General features: G+C 50.5%; 1 protein-coding gene across 4 annotated transcripts; it reads right to left on the reverse strand.

Moving 5' to 3' along the window:
• Positions 1-733: 733 nt before the first annotated feature.
• Rps19 (ribosomal protein S19) lies at positions 734-18,079 on the reverse strand. Of its 4 annotated transcripts, XM_085842031.1 has the most exons (10): positions 17,968-18,079; positions 17,429-17,499; positions 17,071-17,171; positions 14,195-14,378; positions 13,735-13,789; positions 8,144-8,264; positions 3,177-3,470; positions 2,860-2,978; positions 1,267-1,335; positions 734-1,160 (listed from the first exon to the last, which is right to left on the reverse strand). In XM_085842031.1, the coding sequence occupies exons 2-10, from the start codon at positions 17,497-17,499 to the stop codon at positions 1,047-1,049; spliced, it is 1,128 nt and encodes a 375-aa protein (XP_085698157.1). In that variant the 5' UTR covers positions 17,968-18,079; the 3' UTR covers positions 734-1,046. The 4 variants fall into 4 exon arrangements, with proteins under 4 accessions (XP_085698157.1, XP_021024516.1, XP_021023362.1 ...); XM_021167703.3 differs by lacking the exons at positions 734-1,160; positions 1,267-1,335; positions 2,860-2,978; positions 3,177-3,470; positions 8,144-8,264 and adding an exon at positions 12,950-13,020 and having other exon boundaries at positions 17,968-18,058; XM_021167704.3 differs by lacking the exons at positions 734-1,160; positions 1,267-1,335; positions 2,860-2,978; ... (1 more) ...; positions 8,144-8,264; positions 17,968-18,079 and adding exons at positions 12,950-13,020; positions 17,766-17,899.
• Between the last annotated feature and the right edge of the window lie 376 nt (positions 18,080-18,455).

Raw genomic sequence — 18,455 nt, forward strand, 5'->3', positions numbered from 1 at the left:
TGGCCTCTGCTGCTTCGCCCTGCTGCAGCTCCTCTGTGCCTTGATCACGCAGGGCCCATTTCTTGCTGTTGGCTGTCTCTCTCATGCTCTGAGATTTCAGGCTTTGTCCTTTCCTCAACTGTTATTATCCCCCGGGCTCAGGCCAGCCAGTTTGTGTCTGCTTCTTCCTTTGGCTATTTATCTCTGCATCCTTGTCTCTGGGGATCCCCCCGAGTCTTCTCTTGGCCTCCTGTCCTTTAACAACCTGAGTCGGCTCTTCCCATCCCAATGACTGTCACACCACTCTAGCTCTCTCTGTCATCCCCCCGGGTTCTTGACAGAAACTCTCCAAATCTGCCTTATGCAAGTGAACCCATGAGGGAATTAGGCCCCACTCCAGAAAATAGTATCTTGTGTTCTCAGAGTTTAAATATAGGTAAAAATTTGGTAACACCCGGGCTGGTTCCCCCTTGCTTTGGGACATGAGGAGGGTGAGGCCCTAAAAGGGAGATAAACCAGCATTTCAATTGGGGTGGGGACTTCCCCAAGAGACTTCCTGTTATTTTGGGGGAGGGGGGGGTTGGGGAAGACAGACAGCAAGAACTGTCTGGTCCCAGATCTCAGAAGTGGTCAGGTGAGAACTTGGACCCAGAATCCTGGGTCTGAGGGGGGAGGGGACTTGGGTTTTCTGCTCCTGGTTCCCTGGCAGTGTTGAGGAGCAGTCTACATGAGATCCATGACTCCTGCCAAGGGCTGCTTTGGGAAGGATTTATTATCACTTAAGTGGCCATGACAGATCTGGGAGGAGGGGGGTGACACTAACGAGGCTGCTGTAATCAGCTCCCCTAGAGGCAGCTATTAAGGGCTCATTACCCACTAGAGAGGGAGCCGGACTTGGGGAAGGACAAGATTAGGTGGGAGAATAGGGTGGGGCAGCCTGGAGGCAAGGGTAGGCCACTCGAGTGGCACTGGGAAGAGGGGACTCCAGGGGAAGAGTGGGGAGGCAGGGATGCTGGAGTCAGACATATGGCAGGCAGGGGTGGAGCGGGAAGGGTGGGGCATGTCAGTCATGGCTTTTCCAGCTGGGCATCTCCAATGTGGAGGTTGCCCACGTCCTGGTAGGTGCCCTGGAGTCCCCTGGAGATGTCCTCATACATAGAGCAGTCATCAAGGTTCAGGCCCTGCAGGGGTCAGAGAGGAGACGTCAGTACCTGACCTGACGGCTGGAGCCCCTCAAGGCAGACACCACACCCCATGAGCCCGACGCCTGCTGCAAACACTGCTTACCTCATAGAGATTTTCATCTTCATAGTCATCTGGCATGTCCACCCCAAACTTCTCATTTTGCCACCGTTTCTACAGAAGGGGATGAAGTAGAAGCGACGTTTAGCAAGGAGGGAGGTGAAGGGTTTTTGGACTGTCTCCTACTAGCAAGTGCTTTATCAGAAAGAGCGAGGGATAGTGCGATCCCCACCATCAAGGCAGATCCCACCATCAGGATCTTGGCAGATTCTAGTCTCTGCCCCTCTCCTCTCTTTCTTCTTATGGGCCTCAAACTTTAAACAATCTCCCTGTCTCAAGTGGACTGCTGCAAGTCCCTGCCACTCCACTGATGCTCTGAGGATCTCTATCTAGCAAGAGCTACCTGGGAACTCAGTACGTGGACCAGGCTGGCCTTGGCTCCCGAGAGATCCGCCCACCTCTGCCTCCTGAGTGCTGCTAGGGTCAAAGCTGTGCACCACCATGCTAGCTCTCTACTGCTCCTCAATGACAAGCAGAATGGCGAGCAGGGAGTGAGTGGTGCTGAACATCTGTAATTCCAGTGCTTGGCAAACTGAGGCAGGAGGACTGGGAATTCCAGACCAATATGATCTATAGAGTGAGTTCTAGCCCAGTCTGAATTACATAGCCAAATGCTGTCTTACCCTCCCCACAAAAACAAAACAAAACACAAAACAAAAATTAAAACAAACAAAAATAAAACTGGTGGTGCCACCTGCCTGTAATTTCAGTGCTTGGAAGGTAATGAGGAATCAGGCCAGCCATGGCAATATAGCAAGTTTGAGGCTAGCCTAGACTAATATCTAGCTTTAAAAAATAAAATAAAATAAAAACTGAAAGCAAAGAAAGTCCAGATGATAGCTCAAGCTGGTAATCGTATTACCATGCAAACCTGAGGATATGAATTTGGTGTGCGGAATCCCACAGTGGGAGGAAAGAATCAACTCCTGAAAGTTGTTCTTCGACTTCCACACTCAACATACCCACGAACACACTAAGACATAAATAAAGTGGGGGTGCACAACTGTAACTCCAGCACTCAGGAGGCAGAGGCAGGTGGATCTCTGTGAGTCTGAGGCCAGCCTTATCTAGGACAGCCAGGGCTACACAGAGAGACCCAGTCTTGGAGGGTTAGGTGGTGGGAAAAGAAAAAGTTAAAGAAAGGAGGAAGGGCAGGCATGGTGGCCCTTTAATCCCAGCAAGCACTTGGGAGGCAGACATAGGCAGATCTCTGTGAGTTTAAGGCCAGCCAGGGCTACATAATGAAGCCCCATTGTGGGGGGAAAATGTTGTCTTCTGGCCTAAGGAGACGCAGGGGCTCTGGGAGGACACACCTTCTTCCCTTGTCTTGGCTGCATTTGCAGGGGACTCCTGTTGGTGGGCCAGGAGTGAGAGGGTTTCTATGAGGGCCGTGGGGACACGCTGACCCCTCCCACCCCAGCTCAGTGCCACTGGGAATCCTTTTCGTGGTTATTCCCAGTCTCCCAAACTCGGAAGGACAAACCTTGGAATTCAGAGGACCCGCTGGACACTGGGAGTCACAGTCCAGGCCCAGGTAAGCCAAGATGACTTGAGGGGTGTCACTTGGGGGAGACTCACCCTGAATAGCAGCAGCGTCCCTGGCACCACTGCACAGAACAGCAAGATGATCCCTTCTGCTGTGATGATGCGGTTCTTGGTACCTTCCCCCATGTCCAGGAAGGGCCTAGGGACTGGATCTGTGAAGACAGGGTGCTGCTCACCATTCTGGTGTCCCTTCCTCTCCCAGCCCTGACCCTTGCGAGGTCAGGGAGCCCTGAAGCCACCATCTCTGTGGCTGGTTGCAGGTCCAGGAGGGAGGAGCTAGCTCTGCTCCCAATGTTTTGGAAGAAACAGGGAACAGGGAATGCAAGGAGGTCAGGGCCCTCCCTACTCACTGCGCACGCGGAGGTAAGTACCACAGGAGCGTTTTAATATGTTGTTTTCTATCACTTGGCACCAGTACAAGCCCCTGTGGCTCTTGTTTACTTCGGGGAAGAACAACTGGCCTGTGGTACCATGGCCAGGACCCAGTGGCATTGGGGGCCATGAGTTGTTGGACTGAAGGCTGAACCACCATGTAATATTAGGGTTCCTGCCATTGTTTTCACAGATGAGGCGGGCCTCCTCGCCCAAGTTCACCGTCAGGGATGGTGGACCCCCTTCTACCCGCAGGGCCTGGCATCCAGGACCTGTGGAGAGAGGAGAGGAGACAGATGGGTCAGAGCCTGGAGATGGAGATGATTGCTCTAGCCCAGACCCCTTCACATCAGGAGTGAAGCCGTACCAATGGTAATGGTACCTAGAAAAAGAAGAGATGATGGGAGACTGGGTGGGGGGCACACCCTATGGCCTCTTTCTTCCGTTTCCCCTTTGCATTTTGATGTTCCCCAACTAGCCCAGGGACTCTTTCATGAAAACCATCCTATTAGTCCCCATTCCTTACAACTCTTAGGAACCCCCACGGGGAGGGGGTGAAAGTGGGGCGAACCTTAGATGCAGGGGTGGGGTGGGGCTTGGTTCAGCAGTACCCAGGCTATTGGAAAAGATACTAGAGCCCAATTCCCACCTTCCTGAATCTCTCCTTTACTGCACTTGGCTTGTTTTTTTGTGCCTAGGCTGTTTCTCATCTCTGTAATTTAAATGTGGCAACCTCCCAGGCAGTAGTAGTACATGCCTTTAATCCCAGCACTCAGGAGAGAGAGTCAGGCAGATCTCTGGGAGTTTGAGGCCTGCCTGGTCTAACAGAGTGAGTTCCAGGACAGCTAGGGTAGCACACAAAAGCCCTGTCTCGAAAAACAAAACAAAATAGAGAAACCAGTGTCAACCTAGGCACTGGGACTGAGTTCTGTCTGGGGCATCGGAGGAGGCTGAGAGCCGAGGGTGTACTGGTGGCTACGGTGTCTGCTCTTGTATTTATCTTGAACTGTGCCCCCCACCCTGTTCTCAGCCTCCCCAGCTCCACACTGGCTTGTAGCTCCCTTTTGTGGACATGATAGGAAAGAAGAAGGTCGGAAGTGAGGAAGAAAGAAAGGGAGGGGAAAGAGGCCCCAGCCAGTTCCTGGTCACACAGGCTTAAGACACAGAGAGCAGGGCCCTAGTCCCTGCTCCTAAGACCTCCTCTGCAAACAAATGTCTATGTGGTCACATGGGAAGCCTGCCCTCCAGATGTAAGGCAGAGGAAACAAACAAACAAACAAACCCCGTTCCCTCACCAACACCCTTTGCTATGCCTCCGCTGCTGTGACGTTCGGTCAACACTTACCTCAGTTCCTCATTCTGACCTGTGGAGCTAAGGTCGTGTGTCTGTCGTGGGGCAAGGTAGTCTTGGTCCTAACAGTGGCCTTACTCAAGCCTCCTCCAGCCTGTGGCTAGGTACAGAAGGCTTTCCCGATTGATTCCCTTCCCACACTCCTTTTCTTTTTGAGACAGTTTTAATCAGTAAACTGCCCAGGTTGGCCTAGATAGAACTCATTATGTAGCCCAGGCTGGCCTCAAATGCAGTGTTCCTCCTTCCTCAGTTTCCTTAGAGTTCTGGCATTACTTTAAGAGATGCCACGTTATGCATCACCCTGCCTGGCCATTTCTGACTCCACTCTGCACCTCTCCTGTCAGCCGCAACACCCCTGCCCCACCCGCACCTTCCCTTTGGCCACATTACCCAGGCAGGTGTAGGACAAGAAGAGGAGAAGAGGCAGGGCTCTGAGGGCTTCTAGACCCCCTGGCATCGTCTTCCAGTGAGTCAGTTAGTCTGGGTGGCCGTAGCCTTGGGGTACCAGATTCCACTCCAAACTCCGCCTCACTTCCTGTTCAGCCCTGCCGGAGATGGGCTCCAGTGGCCCTTACTCCTGGCCCTTTATTTGCCATATGTGTGGGCCCTGAGTGGAGAGGAACTGCCCTGCACCTGGGCTGGCCACAATTCCCTTGAGTCTCTCTCTAGTGCGTGGGGTCGGGGAGAGGGTTGTTCAAGGCCTGGTTCATCACCACTGAACCCCGAGAAAGGATCTTGGTGAGCCATGGTTCTGGGTACCTGCTGCAGGCAGGTCCACAGCGGCTACTCTCAACTTTGGCTTCTGCACTCACTAACATCGAGCAAAACTTATCACTCCTATCTGCCTCTTTCTTTCTAACCCACCACCTTTTCTCTCTCTTTCATTTTTTTGAAACAGGGTGTCATATAGCACGGGTTGGCCTTGTACCCACTATGCAGGTGACAACAGTCCTTTGTTTATTGCCACCTTTGTTTGATTATTTTTAACTGATGAAGCGTTTGTTTGTTTTGTTTTTCGAGACAGGGTTTCTCTGTGTAGCCCTGGCTGTTCTGGAACTCACTCTGTAGACCAGGCTGGCCTCGAACCCAGAAATCTGCCTGCCTCTGCCTCCCAAGTGCTGGGATTAAAGGCGTGTGCCACCACCGCCCGGCCTGATGAAGCTTTATTTAATGTATATGAGTGTTTGCTTACATAGTATGCACGTGTACCACATGTACATGTGCCTGGTACTTGTGGAGGAAGAAGAGGGCTACAGATCCCTAGGAGATGGAGTTATAAGTCGCCTGGTGCTGGGAATTAAACCCTGGTTCTCTGCAAGAGCAGCCCGTGCTCCTGACTACCAAGTCAATCCCCCCACCTCTGAGGATGCTCTTGATGTCCTGATGCTCTTGGCTCTGCCTTCTTCTGAGTGCTGTGGTTACAGATGCGCTCCGCCATGCCTAGCAAATTTTGTCTTGCAGTGTAAGAGATGACACCTGGGGCCTCACGTGTTCTAGGTGACTGCTCTGCTGCTGAATGACACCCTCGTCTTGAAGTTCTTTTATGTTCTCCTCTCAACAGGGCAGAGACCACCCTCCACTTGACAGGAAACTGAGGCTCAGTGAGGGGGAGAGGTCACTTGCCCAGTGCTGTACAATGTATGTGGCTGATGTGCGGTGGTGGCTCATGACTCTGATCCCAGATTTTGGGAGGCTCAGAGTAATGAATCAAGATGCTAGCCTGGGCTACATAAGAAACTGTCAGACTATGGAGCAAGGGGAGAGGACGACAGTGAGCTCACAGGCCAGCCAGTCTGGCCAGTATATTGAGCTCTGGGTTCAGTGAGGAGAGCCTGTTTTTGTTTTCTTTCAAAGGTGAGGAATTAGCTGGGCTGTGGTGATACATGACTTTAGTCCTAGCACTCCAGAGGCAGAAACAGGCAAATCTCTGAGTTTGAGGCTAGCCTGGTTTATAGAGTGAGTTCCAAGACAGCCAGGGCTACACAAGAAAAACCCTGTCTCAAAAATGTAGGCATACATTTTTTGCAACCTACTTTTAATAAGGGTCAAGCTCTCCTCTAGCCCACCACCAGTAGTGGTAGTGGAAGAGAAAAGTTATTAGGCTATGTGGGAAGTGGACCTGCTCAGCAGTAGGTTCTTTGGGGGGTGAGGTCCATTTTCTTTGGCAGTAATTCAGTCCCTTAGTAAACACCAAGTACAACTCAGCAGCTGCAGACACCAGACACGAACCAGCAGCTGCAGTCCAGTCCTTTTCAGCATCAGACACCAGGCAGCCATAGCTTAATCCTGTAGAAACCACTGGGCTCACCCACTGGCCCAAGGCAAGGCAGTGGAAGCAGCAAGTTGGCACAGGAACCTCACGAGTAGCTCTTGGGTAAGTTTCTCTCAGTATCGGTGTTACCATAAGTGGAGCTCAACAGCATTATGTAAGGCGAATCAATCCATGCATGTGTGTCATTAGGGAAGAATAACAAGGTGGAGCAAACCAAACCAAGGCTCAGTGCTCGTCTTCCACAGTTTGGGGGTCATATTTATATAACTTCATCACAGGTCCTTCCATGTGTTTACTGTATCCAAATATCCTTTCACCTGTGTGCACCAGCAAAACATCATTTGACATTTCCAAAGAACTGGAAGTTATGACTTCACAAAAAGCCAAAAAACAAAAAACAAAAAAACAAAACAAAACAAAAAAAGATGAGGGGTTGGATGGCTCAGTGGTTAAGACCACTTGTTTGTCTTTCTTTCTTTCTTTCTTTCTTTCTTTCTTTCTTTCTTTCTTTCTTTCTTTCTTTCTTTTTAGTTTTTCGAGACAAGGTTTCTCTGTATAGTCCTGGCTGTCCTGGAACTCACTCTGTAGACTAGGCTGGCCTCGAACTCAGAAATCTGTCTGCCTCTGCCTCCCCAAAGGCTGGGATTAAAGGCATGCGCCACCACCGCCCTGCCACTTTTTTTTAATTAGGTATTTTCTTTATTTACATTTCCAATGCTATCCCAAAAGTCTCCCATGCCCCCCCCTCCCCCCCTGTACTTAGGCATATAAAATTTGCAAGACCAAAGGGCCTCTCTTTGTACTGTTGGCCGACTAGGCCATCTCTGATACATATGCAGCTAGAGACAGGAGCTCCAGGGGGTACTGGTTAGTTCATATTGTTGTTCTACCTATAGGGTTGCAGACCTCTTTAGCTCCTCGGGTACTTTCTCTAGTTCCTCCATTGGGGGCCCTGTGATCCATCCAATAGCTGACTGTGAGCATCCACTTCTGTGTTTGCTAGGCCCTGGCATAGTCTCACAAGAGATAGCTATATCAGGGTCCTTTCAGCAAAATCTTGCTAGTGTATGCAAAGGTGTCAGCGTTTGGAGGCTGATTATGGGATGGATCCCCAGGTATGGCCGTCTCTAGATGGTCCATTCTTTCATCTCAGCTCCAAACTTTGTCTCTGTATTGTTTTTCTTGATGAGGAACTAGGTTTAAGTCTTATCATTCATGTGGTGGTTCACAAACATACATATACATACTAAATAAATCCAAAAAACAAAACAAAAAACCTAAAAGCATTCGTAAACATTTCTTTAAAGCCAGATAGTGCACACCTTTGATCCTAGCATCAGCACTCAGGAGGCAGAGACAGGCAGATCTCTGTGAGTTCAAGACCAGCCTGGTGGGCCTCAGAACGAGTTCCCAGACAGCCAAAGCAACACAGAAAAATCCTATCTGGAAGAACAAAACAAACAAAAACAAGAAAGGGGATGGGTGAGGAAAGTGGGGAAGACATTTGCTGTCAGCCTTCAGCCTCCACGTGTTCTCTATACCGGTAAGGGCAAGCACACAGGCGTGTGTGCACACACGAGTGAGTAAAATGAAAACGTCAGGTGGGTGTGGTGGCCTGCTCCTGTAATCTCCAGAAGACCTGTGTTTGACCACCAGCACCCATAGGGCAGTTTCCAGCTAATTCCAGGTCCTTTTCTTGCCTCTGTGGGCACCGGGCCTATGCATAGTGCACAGACATATGCAGACAAAGCAACCATACACAGAACATAAATAAATTAGAAATGTTAACTAACGAGAGTCTGAAATGAGGTCTGAATGGGAAATGAGCTTTTGAGATACTGTAAGTAGTTAGGTGATTTTCACATATGTAAAGACATGACAAAAATACATTTATTAAATTAGGTGTATTGGCATATACCTATAATTCCAGAGTTTGAGACAGGATAAAGGCAAGTTCCAAGTCAGCCTGTTCTGCAGACTTGGCCTCAGACAAAAACAAAAAACAAAACAAAACAAAAAAAAACCCAAATACCCCCTGTCTTAGTTAGGGTTTTACTGCTGTGAACACACACCATGACTAAGGCAAGTCTTATAAAAAACAACATTTAATTGGCACTGGCTTACAGGTTCAGAGGTTCAGTCCATTATCATCAAGGTGGGAGCATGGCAGCATCCAGGCTGTCATGGCACAGGCAGAGTTGAGAGTTCTACGTCTTCATCCAAAGGCTGCTAGTGGAAGACTGACTTCCAGGCAACTAGGGTGAGGATCTTATACCTACACCCACAGTGACACACCCATTCCAACCAGGTCACACCTAATCCAACAAGGCCACACCTTCAGATGGTGCCACTCCCTGGTCCAAGGATATACAAACCATCACACCCCCCAAACCAAATCAAATCAAAACAACAAAAGGGAGGCAGAGGCAGGAGAACTGTCATGAATTCCAGGATAGCCAGAGCTATACAACAAGACCCTGACACAGACAGTTAGACAAACAAACAGACAGACCGAACAACCCCCAAAATAGGGGCTAGAGAGATGAGAGATGGCTCAGCTGTTAAGAGCATGCACTGGCTGGGCGTGGTGGCTCACGCCTTTAATCCCAGCACTCGGGAGGCAGAGGCAGGTGGATTTCTGAGTTCAAGGCCAGCCTGGTCTACAGAGTGAGTTCCAGGACAGCCAGGGCTACACAGAGAAACCCTGTCTTGAAAAACCAAAAAAAAAAAAAAAAAAAAAAAAAAAAAAAAAAAAAGAGCATGCACTGTTCTTGTAGAAGACAGGGGTTACGCCCCGAACTCACTTGTAGTGGGTTACAACTGTTTGTAACTCCAGTTTCAGACAATCTGACTCCGAGGTACATGGGCACATGCATACATGTAGTGCACACATGTAGTGCGAGCGCATGAGCGCAAGAGCGCACACATGCACACACGCACACACGCACACACACACACACACAGACACACACAAAGCATCTCCCCCAAATAAAAATAAAAATACTCGAAAGAGGCTTCAGGGGGTAGCTGAGTCATGAAGAAAACAAAAACTACACCATTCTTTTGGTAGGGAAAATGGCAAAGGAATTCCAAGGTACATTTGTAGGAGGAAAGCCAGCCTTTGTAGAGAGGCTAGCTGAAAGCCACCAAGTAGGGAGGAAGTCAATGGAGAAATGGGGAGGAGAAAAAACCTGGTGTAGATGATGCAGTTGACTTGGTTTTCTCTTCTTTTTTGTTTTTCGAGACAGGGATTCTCAGTGTAGCCCTGGCTGTCCTGGAACTCACTGTGAAGACCACCAGGCTGGCCTTGAACTCACAGAGATCTGCCTGCCCCTGCCTTCTGAGTGCTGGGATTAAAGGTGGGTGTGCCACCATGCCTGGCAGTTGACTTGTTTTTCAAAGGCAAAAAAATGTCACTGTATGCTGTTTGGGGACAAAGGTAGAGATGAATGTGCACACCACATCATGCTTACCTCCTGGGGAAGAGGACTGGGTGGGGCTGGGGAAGGACACAGCTGGATTCACCCACCTTTAAAAAGAAAAGCAAAAGCCAAAAAAAAAAAAAAAAAAACCCAGCTGGAAGGTGATGTGTTGTGTGACTTTAAATCCAGCAGAGGCAGGCAGAATTTGAGGGCAGCCTAGTGTACAGAGTGAGTTCCAGGACAGCCATAGCTATACAGAGAAACCCTGTCTCAAACAAAACAAACACAAAGTTTCATTTTCATTTAACGTGCATGGGTGTTTTGCCTGTGTGTGCTGTCAGATCCCCCTGGACGTTCAGAGGCCATATAAATGAAGAGAATAGTACCAGGGGCCTCTGGAAGAGAAGCAGGTGGGTTTTTATGTTTTGGTTTTTTGAGACATTGTTTCTCTGTGTAGTCCTGGCTGTCCTGGAACTCACTTGGTAGACTAGGCTGGTCTTAAATTCAGAAATCCGCCTGCCTCTGCCTCCGAGGGCTGAGATTAAAGGTGTGTGCCACCACTGCCCATTGTGGCAGGTGTTCTTAACAGCTGAGCCATCTCCCCAGGCCCTAATTTTGACTTTGCAGTGGTTTTGTGTGTTTATTCCTTTTTATGTTTGGTTCTGTGGAATTCTGGGCTCCCCCTGTGCCAGACAAGAGGTCTGCTACTGAGTTACAACTGATTTTCTTTGCATAACACTTCTTTCCTGTTTGTCTTTTGACATACAGCTCTGGCTGGCCTGGATCTCCCTATGTAGACCAGGCTGGCCTCAAACTTGTAATTCTCTTCTTTGCTTCCCATTATTGTGGGTGTATTCTGCCATCCCTGACTCCCCTGTTACTCCTTAGGCTGGGCATTTTAAAGATTTACTGTTATTACTTTTGTGTATAGGTGTGTGGGTCTGCACATGGGTATGTGCACCTGAGTTAAGTGTCTGAGGCCAGAGGCATTTCATTCCCTAGATCTGGAGTTACAGCAGTCACCTGACATGAATGCCAGAACTAAATTCAGGTCCTCTGGAAGAGCAGCAAGTATTCTTAAACCCTGGAGCCATTTTCTCAGCCATGGGTGGAGAGCTTTTGCAAGGCTGTTTTGAATAGTTTTGCATGCCTGGAATGTTTCATAATTTGAAAACAGGGCCGTGGTGGCGCATGCCTTTAATCCCAGCACTTGGGAGGCAGAGGCAGGCAGATTTCTGAGTTTGAGGCCAGCCTGGTCTACAAAGGGAGTTCCAGGACAGCAAGAGCTATACAGAGAAACTGTCTCAAAAATCAAAAAAGAAAAAAAAATAGGGCAAGTGGCCACACTTGGTGGTTTGATTGTAAACCCAATACTCTGAAGGTGGAGGCAGGGGTTCCAGGCCATTCTAGGCTGCACAGTAAGAAACATTGCAACTGGGCTGTCAAGATGGTTCAGTGGGTAAGAGCACTGACTGCTCTTCCAAAGGTCCCGAGTTCAAATCCCACCAGCTACATGGTGGCTCATAATCACCCATGAGATCTGACGCCCTCTTCCAGTTTGTCTAAAGTCAGCCAGTGTGCATATCTGCATATCTTTGGGACAGACAAGCAAGCAGGTCCTACAAAATTCAATCCTCAACAACCACACGAAAGCTCCCAACATCTGTACAGTGTACTCCCATACATAAATCTTAATTGCAGTGATTACATGGGCGATCCTTCAGTTCAGCTGAGCCTATGTAGGGATGAACCCCCTTTCATGAGCTTGGCGTATCACTAAATGCAGTTGGCAGTTTCTGAAGACTTGTTCCCCTTCTGTACTACAGGCCCCAATGTTGCGGTGGGGGCCTGCTCACACAGGACAGCTATCTTGAGCACCCCGTTCCTAACGAACTGGGAGTTGGAATTTACCTTGCTCAGTAGTGGCTAGCAGCTGCCATCTAGTGGCCGAAGGGTGGAGCTGCAGCTATGAGCCAGGCAGTTTATCCAAGGTTATGGCTCAGCTGAGCAGAATGTACTCATGCTAGAGCGAGTTGTAGGTGCCCAAGGTTGACTGCATGGCCATGTGATTTCTCTTCAAATGCTTCAACACACTTCAGAGGATTTGCTGGGCATGGAAAACATCTGCAAACTGCTTGGCATGCACTTCACACTGGGAGAGGCTGCACAGATCTCACGTATAAGAGTCAACAGCCACTTCAGACCTAACAAGGCTCTTCTGGGAGCCAGTTTTACCTGGCATCAACCTTGGAGAAATAAGGAAGCGACAGGGAACATCTAGCACCTGGGATGCGTCCATGACCAACTGAGCTGGGTTAGACTTCTGCTCTTAGGCCCAGCACACTCAACTCCGCTTACTTGGTTAAACCTGGTCAACCACACTTGGGCGCTCCACACACAGCACGGAGGAATGGCTCATTTACAGCACAGCAGGACTGTTTGGGGAAGTCACTTCTAACTATACCGTTTTTCTCAATTGCCACCACAGATGCACAGCCTTGCCCTAACACTAATACCACAGCTCCACCGGTGTCTTGAGGACAATCACAATGCCCATTCCTCTACTCCCAAATGAAGCCGAGACCCAGACCAGAGCTGGATGGTGGCCACAAAGGCAGGGTGATCTAAGTTTAAGGCCAGCCTCATCACCAGGATAGCCAAGGACACCCATGGAAACCGTTTTGAAAACCAAAATCAGATCCAGACCAGGATTATGAATGAGGCAATTTATTAACCCAGCATCCTTTGTTCTAATGCTTCTTGTTGGCAGCTGCCACCTGTGGGAAGACAGAAAGATCAGCGGGGTCAAGGCTTGTCACAGCTCACTGCATTCACGCCCTCAGCCCCACCGTTGGAGACACTTCTGCCCTCTGTCCTGACGGGATGGTCCGTTTGCCAATGTTTGGGGTCAGGCTCTTTTTACTAAAGCCTTCCAAGACCCTTAGGTGGGTCTTGCAGAGAGAGAATTAGGCACGGAGTGCCTGTCAGATCCCTGGGCTCCTCTTTACACCGCTGCTGTTCAGGGTGAGACATCACTTTACATGGAATGTGGTAGGAAGGAAGTCACTCTGAACCTGTCTGCCACATCTCTACCCCATCCCAAGCTGTGTAAACCTGGTACTAAGGAGGAGGAGTGGCTAGAAACCCTAATACCAAGTATCTGTGCGGGGCTACAGGTCTAAGTTTATAGAAGCCTCATACCACACTGGGCACCCAGTCTCCAGAAATTATACCTTATTTTTTTTTTTAATTTCTATTTTTTGGTTTTTTTCCAAGACAGGGTTTCTCTGTATAGTCCTGGTACTCACTCTGTAGACCAGGCTGACCTCGAACTCAAAGTCCGCCTGCCCCTGCCTCCTGAGTGCTGGGACTAAAGGCGTGCACCACCACTCCCCGGCTAGTATACCTTATTTTTAACCCTTTCCCAGTGTGACCTTCAGCCCTCTCTCCCCAGGCTCTGATTCAACATAAGCATAAAGTGCACCTCTCACCTGTCCAGCGATCCTGTCCAGATCTCTCTGTCCCTGAGGTGTTAGCTTACGGCCCCTGTACAAAGGAAAACAAAACAAAACAAACCCTGGATGAGTACAAGCCCGCCCACCCACCCAGGGGCGGTGCACAAAGTACCAAGAGATGGAAGTGCACTGTGTTTGCCAAGTCCCACTTGTGGCCAGTCACATCCTAACGAGCTGGGGACAGGAGAGGGAGACCCTTGGGAGTTGACGGGGTGTCGTTTGTGCAAGCATTAGATCAAAAGCCCCGAAAAATCAATTGGGAAAAGTTAACGAGTAGGCTAATGAAAGCAGACAGTCGCTAAATTACCTTCCCAGAGCCAGAGCAAGTCAGCCAGAGAGGTCTGGGTGAGGCCCTCCCTGTTGCTTTCTGAAGGCACCCCACCACATGCCACCAGCAGGCAAAGGCTACCCCTGGCCCAGCCACAACCCTGCATACCCATCTTGGTCCTTTTCCACCATTTTCAGCCCCTCCAGGGCTTGGAGGACCCGGCGGGCCACACTCTTAGAGCCTCTGCTGAAGTGGCTGGGTCTGACACCATTTCTCTGCCGTCCTCCATAGATCTTGGTCATGGAACCAACCCCAGCACCACCTCGGAGGTACAGGTGCCGTGCTGTGGAAGCTGTGGGTGGGGCAAGAGGGAGCCTGAGGTCACGTGCTTGTCCTTCACTGTGTGAAATTAGACAACTGCGTAACTGAGACCATGTATCAAAACTGGTGCTTGACACCCCTGGATCCTTGCCCCTCACCAAGACTGGTCCCGTGTTCTAGATAAGCCTCATCAAGTGTGGCCATATCCATGTGCCTGATGCAGGCACTTTCTGTGGTGGGCACCTCAAACTTGTAATGTGCCTTGCCTCAACCATGGGTCGAGCAAGGATTATTGTCCTGTGGGCACTCTTCTGGCCCATCAAACCAGCGTCAGGAAAACCCAAGGCACTGAGCTGAAGCTGTGCCATGCATTCTTCACATCTGTAAGCAACACAGTAGCCAAGAGCTGCATGGTACTGGGGCCCCAGGCAACTTCATTTTAGGGATGAACAGCCCCGCGACAGACTCAGCTCATCTACTACTGCCCAGGTTCCATTTAGCATTGGACTGGCACCCAAGACATTGCCCCCACAGCCTGTCTCTGTTCATTTTGCTTTAATTTTTTAAAAAGCCACAGCCCGTATCAGTGTCAGGATTAACAGTCATTTCCAACCTTCTTGCAAGGTAACATCACCAATATCCCCAATCTTAAAGACCTACTCAAATGCTCTATACCTCTCTGCTCTTCCTCAGGGCAGGGAACCTTGGCCTCACTAGGCTGCCTGGACACAGTGGGTGCTCAAATCTCAGCACCTCACCAAAGAACTAGCCAACTGCAAGCACAGTGGACAAATGGAGGGAATCACAACAAGGCTAACTAGCTTCCGCAATGGGGATTTTAACCGTCCTTTTTAGCACCACGTAACTAATTACAAGGCATGGGCCTGCCACTCCAGAGCTTGTGTGCATTCCTTCTTTTGACTTAATAAAGAACTATTTAGAGGCTGTAAGCAGCAAGACAGCCTATTTCTTTTTATTCTCCTCTTCAACAAGACCTGGCTCTGGCACATTTTAAAGGCACAACTTTAGATAAAGCCACAGAATTGCTGCTCAGGAGGGGCTGGCACCTTGGATTTGAACTTACTTGCGCAGACCAAGGTTTCACGAGGCACTGAAGCCTAACAACAACAGAAGAAACTTGTGCTAAGAGCAGGGTGGGGACCCCATCCTGACCACCCCGTCTTTACGTGTGGGATGAAAAATGTTGTACGTTTCCCTCCCCAATGCCTTCATGTTAAACTTCTGTGGAAAAATCTAGTCTCCCAGCCCTAACTCACCCTCCCTTCGGTTCTCCAACGGAAGTGGTCCCCTACAACGGTCACTCTCCCAACAAGCCCCCTGGTCCTAACACAGGAAGCCCACCGAGCTTTTTCTCAGGACCTAAAACATGAGCCTGTTTCCCCATTGCACTCCAGCCCCAAAAGCAAGTGACAGAACAGGCCAGCCCATTATCCAGACAAAACTACATAGCCTGAAAGCTAACTTTGAACAGAACTAGCCTATCTTCAAAGAAAGGCCACCTCTGTACCCTTTGTCATCAGTGTTATGACAAATGGCTACAATTTGGTAAGAGCCTGAGCTTTTTGACCAAACCAGACAAGAAGCCATTAGACCCCAGAATGCTGGGGTCTTCCTGTAGCTCAGCCCAGCTCAGCTCAGTCCCCTCAGCACTGCCTTGGTCTCTCAGGTCTGGCCCCAAACTGCTTCTGCTCCAAGAAGTGCTGGGATTAAAGGCAAAAGGCACCTGGCTCGACTTCATTTCTTGCTAACCCCACCCTGCTTGGGACACAGCTCAGTGTCTGGTGGACCCTGGACATGGCAGCCTACCCCCACAGCAGCTATGGAAACTAGACAACCAATCCTGTCCATCCTGTACACAGCAAATACACCACTCTACCCAGAGAAACCCAACAGTCTTCCTCTCGCAATTCTAACTCCACAGCCGTCCTAACCTACCACCTGAAGCACTGTCAACACCACTGCACGCTTGCTGCCAAGATGGGGTGTGAGGCGCACACCTCAGCCAGGCCTCACCACCCTTCCCTACATCACCCTCCTTCTTAAAAACGTGCTGGCAGGTGGAAGCACCGACCTTTTCCCACACTGTGGAATTGACCTTTTGGTTTTCAGAGGCTGTGTTGAGTCATGGTGGTCCCTGTGCCCATGCCAAAGCCTGAAACAAAGTGGATCCCGTGGACATTTAATATTAACTTATAAACTGCTTCACGGTCTTAAGTGAAGAGGAACTTATTTCCCATGACCAGGGGAATTCTCAGGCAGGGCCCCCTCCCCCTAGCAAAGGCCTGGCCATGAACTGCAACCCTGGCACTACCCAGCAGAAAGAATCCCACCCCCAAAGACTAGAGACAACAGGATGCACAAAGCTCCCAGGCAGGATCCAAAAAGACCAGAGGGGCACCCCAAAGTTTTCTTTGGGCACCAGATCTGTAAGTTTCCTTTATAACAGGAGTGGCACTCCTGACCGCTCAACCAAACAGGACTTGATAGTTATTCAAATCTAAATGCTATACCGTGGACACAGAAAGCTGTTAAGACTCTCAAATAAGCAAAATATGGACACTCATTTGCCCTCAGATTTCCTCTCTAAAGCTACAGCTATTCAATAATGAGGTCTGCCTCCTGGTGTAGATGGGAGGGGAAGACAGGGTCCCTGCCTGGGGTCGCCCAGGTCCCCCACTCCCAGCCAAAGCCTCAGTTCTTACCAGCTCGTGTGTAGAACCAGTTCTCATCATATGGGGCAAGCTCTTTATGTTTGGCCAGCTTGACTGTGTCCACCCATTCGGGGACTTTCAGCTTCCCGGACCTAGGACCAAGAGAATTGAGAAAAAGCACACTTCAGAAATTTCCAAAGATGACTTCAGATCTCCTAACCTTTAGCAAGTTAATAACGTTGGGAGAAAAAAAAAAAAGGCAAGAACGAACAGGCTTTTAGCCTGTTAGGAAGCATGGTCACCATAGGCTCAATTCATAAAAGACCCCCCAGCAAGTGGCCAGCGGGACTAATGACACATCGGGGTCACAGCGCACAGGGGTCAGGCCTCAGTTCCAACAAACACTTACTTTTTGAGGAAGGCTGCCAGAGCTCTGACGAACTCCTGCTGGTTAACGTCTTTTACAGTAACTCCAGGCATCTGAGGAAGGGGCAAGCATGCCGAGGTCAGGCTTGGTGCAAACCCCTGACGTGGGTCCAGGTCAACACCAACCCTGCTCGTCGCCAGTCCACCCCAAAGCCTCAGCATCCACCCAGCCTCATGTCCCTGCAACTCGGCTCCTGCAGGTCCAACAGAGTTGCCGGGTGCCCACGCCACGCGGATCGCAGCACCGCGGCGTGGTGACCGCGTGGGAGAGCCCTCCACACCCCGCTCCCTCAAGCCCACGTTCCGGGCGTCCCACTCACCCCTCCGCTGCCCACCTAACCCTCTGGGCTCCCGGATTGCTGCGATCAGGCATGTCCGGGCCTGCCGCTCGCACGTGGCCGCGGCTCCAGGGGGCGGAGCGACCCCGCGCCGGGCTTCCCGCGGTCCCGGCACGAGCTCTTGGGGCCAGAAAGCCCGGCCCCGTGGCCCCGCGCACAGCCGCGACCCAGAGCCCTCACTCACCGTGCGGCCTCCGCGCTGCCAGCCAGGGGAAAGGGAACGACGGGGTTTCCCGGGCGCACAAGTCGGGCGTCGAGTCTCGCGAGATTTCGGAGTGCTCGCGAGAGCGGCTAAACCAGAGAACTCCTCCTCTCTGAGGGCGAATATGGCTTCGTCTCCACCCAAAATGGGCGGGTCTGTAAGAGGAAGGGGTGGAGAAGCCAAGAGAAGGGACTGGGGAGGAGGATAAGGGGTCTGGTTCCTCTTTCCGTTTCCTTGGGCGTGACCGGAGCGCGCTGGGGGTGTCGGCCTTCATTTGAGTCTTGTGTGTCTGGCGGGAACAAGGAGGCGGAAACTATTGAGGGCGGAAGTGCGGGCGAAGTTGAGCGCGCACGAAAGGAAGGCGGGATTCAGCGCAAGACCCTGCTTCCTGGCCGGAAATGGGAGTAGTTAAGGGCGGAACCGTGACAGGCAATCCGGGGAAAGGCACGATGACATGTGGCCACCACCAC

Source organism: Mus caroli, unplaced genomic scaffold (assembly GCF_978045245.1).
Source record: "Mus caroli unplaced genomic scaffold, Mus_caroli_1 scaffold_8, whole genome shotgun sequence".
NCBI lineage: Eukaryota > Metazoa > Chordata > Mammalia > Rodentia > Muridae > Mus > Mus caroli.